We start from the raw sequence: 7320 nt of genomic DNA, 5'->3' as shown, positions 1-7320 counted from the left end.
GTGTGTGTGTGTGTGTGTGTGTGTGTGTGTGTGTGTGTGTGTGTGTGTGTGTGTGTGTGTGTGTGTGTGTGTGTGTGTGTGTGTGTGTGTGTGTGTGTGTGTGTGACCTGTGTGTGACCTGTGTGTAACCTATATGTGGTGTAACGTGTTTGTCATCTCTGTGGGAAACGTGGTATGTACGTAGCATGTCACACTCTTTATGTGTGAGCACAGACCTACTTGTTGCCTTGCAGTTGATTACAACAGCGACACAAAGGACAGGAAACAGTAAGCACTACAGGAAACAGCAACCACGTGCACACACACACACTCACACTCGCACACTCGCACACACACACACACACACACACACACACACACACACACACACACACACACACACACACACACACACACACACACACACACACACACACACACACACACACACACACACACACACAGACTGTGTGAGAAGTGGTGGCATGTGGCTCTCATCTTTGTGGGAAAGTTTGTATGTAACACGTTTGTATGTAATACTTTTCAAGTGTGAGTACATATCCACTACTTGCACTTTGGGTCAACTGTTGTGGACTAATACATACTATAGGCTATGTGGTACAGACTTACTGCAATATGGATCAATGGAGCAAGCTGCAGGGTGGACTGTCGTTAAAAAAACGCTGATTTACTTGTTTCAAATGAAATATCAGGGAACAAAACAGCACAAGATGTTAAAGAGTTTGAATTTATTTTTAAGAGTTTGGTTTATTAACATGTAAAACACAAGTTAAACTCAGGAAATACAATTTTCACAGCTGTTCCACATTTCAGTGATTCACTTTGATCATTTCTCAAATTTGGTCAGTGTCTGTTTTTCAGATGATTTCATTGAGCCTGTTTATATGCACATCAATAAATAGATTATAATCAGGTTTTTGGAGTAACCGGTTTATTCAAGTGCTCATGTAAACTAAATAAACTGTTTGTAATAATCGGTTTGTTGTAGTTATCGGTTTATGAGAAATCCGATTCGCACAGGTAGGTTTTTGGCTAATAAACTGATTTCTCAAGACATATAGGCCTATCCAGCATATGGGTTATTATCAGGTTATTGACATTCTAGAATGATTAGCCAATCACAAGCCTTACATTCTAGCTTCATGTCACACACTTGAGTGGAACACAGGTAACCGACAGACTGCCTGTAAACAGCAATAAACAGTTTACTCCAATAACCCGAATATTACGGCAATGTAAACAGGCTCTTTTTGCTATTGCTATTGTATTGCTACAGCCTATAATACATCAATCAATGAAAGCATGTACCTTGTAAACTAGGTATTTATTAGTCATGTGACTTATGTCCCACTAATTAAATTTGCCACTTCTTCTGATTTCTTTTTCAACTCATCTGATTTCTTTTTTAAACTTTTCACTGCCACAACAGCAGCGGCCACAACAACACCTGCTACTGCTCCCACTGCTGCCCCTACTGGTCCTGCCACTAATCCACCAACAACTACACCCACTTTCATCTCAACACCAGCTCCTACAGCGGCTCCAAACATAGCTGCAGCAGTTGCAAGAGCCCCCTTAATGAAAGCATGTTCTGCACGCTTTCTTGCTTCCTCTGGTGACACGTTTGGGTCTTCACTCATTAACTTCTCTTTTTCGTCCCATATGGCTGCCTCGGCTTTCTGAAGCATCTCATTGGTGTAGTAGCTTCCTCCATTCTTCTGCACCATTGTGTTGATCTTCTTCAGCAGCTCTCTGACCTGAGATGGATCATTGACTCTGTTGTTGAAGACATGGTATCCTCCACCGCATTCATTGATGAAGGCGCGGAGATTAGGACTTTTAGCAATGAATTGCTCTATGCAAACCCGATCTGCCTCAAGGTTATCTCCATGAGTGAACAGGACCATGCTGTAACGTGATGACTCCTCTCCAAACATCTTCTGAATGATTTTCACACTTTGTTGCTCTTCATCAGTGAACCTGCCTGGAGTGAGTACAACGAGGAAGACATGAGGACCAGGAGCAGCCAAACCAATGCATGTAGCGATCACTTCCACCAACTCCTTATTGTTTTTGTTTGGATCAAAGAGTCCTGGAGTATCAACTACGTCCAGAGTGTGCTCATCAAAATATGCTCTTTCCTTCAGAGACACTTTTGTTACCCCAGTGGGATCAACGGTAGAATAAAAAACTTGTGTTCTCCCCAAGATGGTGTTTCCTGAGGCACTCTTTCCAACTCCAGTCTTCCCAACCAACACAATCCTGAGCTGGTCTTCGTCCTCATGTTCCCCTAATTAGACAAACACATATTGCAGTTTTTCACAACCACAAAATAGAGAGGGGTCCATTTTTGTACAATCACAATGCACATTTACCTAGCACCTCAGAAGTTGTCTCAAATGGGAAATGTAATTTTGTTTTTACACTTCCCACATGCAAGATGATCTTCTTCAATGAGTGTGTTTGAGTTACACGTGGTAATCATATATCTTGCTTTTAGTAGAGTAGAGTAGGAAAATTAAGGTGTCTGACAGCTTACAGATACATAGATACAAGACATACTGTAGATATAAGACATACACAAAGACCTAATGAACATTATTGCACATTGCCGTAAACATAGTGCGGCCTGTCTATTCCTCTGGATACTCTTCATTAGCATTGCATGAATAATATAAATCTAAATAATCACAACCGGTAGCCTATTAAGTTTACCATTGGCAACATATCCATTGCATCTTTTTATCATTCTAAAACGTACTTACTGAGACGAGCATAGGTTTGGTTCATTTTTGCTATGCCAAGCTGTTACGAGATCAGTGATGAGGATGATGATGATGATGATGATGATGATGATGACAAAGATGCTGTCGATTGCTGCTGCTGCTGTTGCTGCTGCTACTGCTAATAATGATGACGATGTTGCGTTTTCAGTGTTATAATGCTTGTAGTCTCCTCCCCATAACTGTGGTATTTTACAAAGGTCTATGTGATCTAACAATCCACAAGCAACCATGTCTGATACTCTACAAAGCAGAGGAAATAGCAACCACTTCAGGAAACTCTAGCTGCCACCTTGACATATGCACACACATGCACGCATGCACATACATACACGCACGCACGCACGCACGCACGCACGCACGCACGCACAAAGGCATGGTGCTGTGGTGTAAGTTGAGACAAATCAGAAAAAATGTCAGGTGCAGTTTATTGTAGATGTACGGTACTGTACTTGTACATGTAGGCCTCCCACTTTTAGTGATGAACTTACTCACACAGTTTTAATAATAAGGCACATAAACTAAATGTATTAGGTAACATGTATTCTCTCTCATTTTAAATTACATTATTTCATATTGTAATTTTTATCATTAATTAAAAATCTATGTTCAGACTCAAGTGAAAACACAAAACTCATTACCAGACACAGACAAATTTAGCCATGCTCACAGACATTCAGATATGCATTTTCAGACGGAAAGTCTGAAAGCGTGTGACAGGATATACTGTAGACAGGAAACGTGTCACAAAGAAACAGTTACAACTTGTGCTTGCTTGTCTAAGAGGCAATCTAAAACAGAAACAAAACAGGTGGCAATACTTGAACTATGCAATTTATTTGTTCACTTTGGTGACATCATTTGCTGGGTGAATTCCCAACACATGATAGAAACAATTAGGAACTACACTATCATGAAAAGCAGTGATGACCTGTCAAGTCATGTACTATGTGTACTATGTATAAATCGTTAAATTAAGCTGCTGTTTTAAGATAAACAGTTTGCTAAAATAAGGTACAGGTACTTTGCTAAAATAAGGTACAGGTACTTGCCTCTCTCCTCTTGAATAAGACTCAGTTGAAGTAGTGTTATTTGAAGTCTGATGCTGTTCATATTTAAATAGTCCTTTTCTTCTTTGGGGCACCTTTTCTTCTTTGGGGCATACTAAAAAAACAGATCAAAAGTCAATAAGATATAAGAACAGACTGATGTCATTTTCACATCTCGACAAGGGAGGCAATAGAGCTTACAGTCAGATGTTTGATTCATTGAGGCTGCATCATTACAAAAACTGTGCTTTGTCAGTGTAAGGCAGGGGACATGCTGTGCCTTACTCATGCAACCCTGTGCGATCGAGAGCATGCTTGTTTATTTCAGGATGACTGGAGCACTTTGCACGATACTGCTATCATTTAGACGGCAGATAGCTAACAGGGCTTTAACTAGTGTTTTCCACCATTGCTTGACTCTGCCGCGACCTCATCATGGATGATCAGAAGATCGCACCTATGTCAAAATTGCACTGCATGCATGCGTTTGTGTGTTTTGACTCGGGTAAAATTGACATAAATACACATAGCAACATATTTGAGCATGAAATGTGCCTGCACACATGTACTGTATCCTGCAGCAAGCATGTCCCGGGCTGGTACTATATGCCTATTCCCAACTCCCATAATGGATCTTACACTTTACTTTACTGACCCTCTGACCCTTTTCCGTTTCAGTTTGTCCTTGCACTGTACAGTGTACCTAGCATTACATGTTACTCTAAATAGAGGTAGATAAAAAAAACCTGTTCTTTAAAATAAAGAGTAACAAATCTCGTCTTTGTGCTTCTAATGAAATGTGGTCTGGTTTCGAGTGTGTTTCACCAGCCCAGAGCTACTCAGGTAAGGACGATCGCATTCCCATCCCATCCCGTCTTCTCTCGTCACGTTCACCCATTCTCTCTCTTGTCACCTTAAGGCAGCCATTCCTACATTAAATAAATCAATGCCGATCTCTTAAGAAGAGCTATCATGGCCATTGTAACGGTCTGGTGAACACCTTGCCTTGGCTTTGACACAGCTGAAAAGAGACCGATTTCAATTTGTCCCCGGACGAGCTGGTCCATGTGTGTGTTCGCACACACACACACAGACACACACACACAAACACGCACGCACGCACACACACACACACACACACACACACACACACACACACACACACACACACACACACACACACACACACACACACACACACACACACACACACACACACACACACACAGCTGAGGCAGGTGTGGGTGTGAGTGTTCATTAGGAGAACAGACTTTGTGGCTACTCATCTGTGACTCTGCCAGTCAGGAAGAGAAGGAAAGAGAACACAAAACAGATAAGAGAAGAAAGGAGAAGAGACGAGAAGACAACATAGATAGGAGGCAAAGAAAAAAAGGGGGGGGGGTGTGATGAGAGGGTAGGAGAAGAAAAGAGAAAGGGAAAAAGAGGAGAAGAGAAAACAGGAGGGAACCGAGTGGAAAAAATAGCTGAGGAGAGAAAAAAAGGAGAATTAAGTGAAGACAAAAGGAGAGAGAAGAGAAGAGAAGAGAAGAGAAGAGAAGAGAAGAGAAGAGAAGAGAAGAGAAGAGAAGAGAAGAGAAGAGAAGAGAAGAGAAGAGAAGAGAAGAGAAGAGATGAGACGAGACGAGACGAGAAGAAATAGATCATTAATCACTAAGAGAAATCTCCGTTGATATGACTACAGCTCGTTTCTATCTGTGCCAGTTTGGGTCACCCACACTGACAGGGAGAGAGACAGCGAGGTGTGGCGAGCAGATAACAAGGGACCGCGTCCGTGACTTGAATGAAGTTTCATTTCCCCCTTTCTATTTGCATCATCTTTACTTCCAGCTCTTTTGATTAAGGCTCCTTAGCCAAAAAAAGAAAGTAAAATGTCACGGTTATGTAACGATGTGCAGACATCTAACACTCCTTCGCAAATTGTGATAGCTGAAGTAGTTCTCCACTTTCCATGGAGCTCTAATATGACATTTATACTGTACAAATGCACATACAGAAGAGAAGAAGAGTTGGCCCATCCAGCTTCAAACCTGATCCTCCGGTGTGCAAAAAATGTGTTCTGATCGCTACACCACAACCTTGCTCATTGTTAGAAGCAGGGCCGGTGGCAGCATAGGCTCCAGTGTCGGGACTCACTAATTCGACGCCCTTTCGGTACTTACGCCTTATGTCATACAACCCTAACCCTAACCTTAACCCTAAACCTACCCTAACCCTAACCCTAACCCTAACCCTAACCTTAACCATAAACCTAACCCTAACCCTAAATTGCTTGTTTGAAATGTTTGATCACCATGTGACGGTACCGAAAGGGCGTCAAACTAGTGGGTCCCCTCCAGTGTCACCTGTGAGGGCCCTCTCAGGTGAGTTTGTCCTGGGCCTGGCAAAAGCTGCCAGCAGCCCTGTACATGAGTCTGTAATATCCTTCATGACTGTATGTCGTGACTATATATGCTATTATTCCCCGGAAAAATCTACACACTCAACTACAGTATCAACTACAGTAGGTACATCTTCTCAACTTCTCTTTCACAACAACCATTTGAGCTAATAGCATGTATTTTGTGTTGTTGTTGCCTTGAGTTTAATGTGGACTATTCAATTAATGCCCACATGATAAATGCAATCTAACATCAAATACAACATTAGCATAGGATGGTAATGAACGTTAGGGTGCTCAATTGGTTAAACAAACAGCTATGTATACCATTTTATCCCTTCTTTTCCATTTTGCCAAGTCATGTCCACTGAATTGGTAATGTGCTGATATTGTAATGTGCTTATTGTTTCATGCAAACGGAAAGCAGGGAAAGTCAGGGCCTTGGGGCACAGGCAGCACCACCACATTAATCTAAATGTAGGCTACACTATACATCACCAAGGACATTTGGTACACTGTCCCGCACTACACAAAGTACTGCAGGAATTCCCAAAGTATACAGCACCTGCAAATTGCTCTACAAATAAAGTCTGTCAAGTATCTCATGAGACTTGTGCAATATAATATTATAATATAATATTATAATAGATTTTTATATACAGTGATCATAAAGTTCACATTACAACCACAGCGTAATATCCTGAAGTTATTGTTTTATTGTATCTAGTCTAAATCTTTTTGTGGTCTTGGGCTAGCCTGATTATCATCGACTTTCAAATCTCTTTGAGACTTGGTCTGACCAAGAGCATAGCAATTAACATTTCCCAAACGGCTTGGTTGACCCGCCTCCCTTGGTTTGCTACTGGTTGTTTGCTTCCCGACAAAGTGGGTGGAGTTCCCGATTTTTCTGGAGCTCAGAAACGATATTTGTATTGCTCCTGGCCTGACCAGAAGCAACACTGAAGGTGTTGCGTCACTCGGAGGGTGAGGCCTGGCTAGTCTTGGGCAGCATATAATGCAAAAGGAACATGTCAATCAGAGATATTAAGTAGGAAGGAACTGAATAGAGTATAGAGCTCTTCAGTAGTCT

General features: G+C 41.6%; 1 protein-coding gene across 1 annotated transcript in view; it reads right to left on the bottom strand.

Annotated features, from left to right (window-relative positions):
* Nucleotides 1-1340: 1340 nt before the first annotated feature.
* The window catches only part of LOC134439930 (GTPase IMAP family member 9-like), an 18437-nt gene continuing 12457 nt past the window's right edge, over nucleotides 1341-7320 (bottom strand). The window contains exon 2 of the mRNA XM_063189857.1: nucleotides 1341-2290. Coding sequence (XP_063045927.1) covers nucleotides 1341-2290 — 950 coding nt within the window. The remainder of the gene's footprint in view (nucleotides 2291-7320) is intronic.

Source organism: Engraulis encrasicolus, chromosome 23 (genome assembly GCF_034702125.1).
Source record: "Engraulis encrasicolus isolate BLACKSEA-1 chromosome 23, IST_EnEncr_1.0, whole genome shotgun sequence".
NCBI classification, from domain to species: domain Eukaryota; kingdom Metazoa; phylum Chordata; class Actinopteri; order Clupeiformes; family Engraulidae; genus Engraulis; species Engraulis encrasicolus.
The sequence above is the reverse complement of the archived record's forward strand: the minus strand, read 5'-3'. Positions and strand labels throughout refer to the sequence as shown.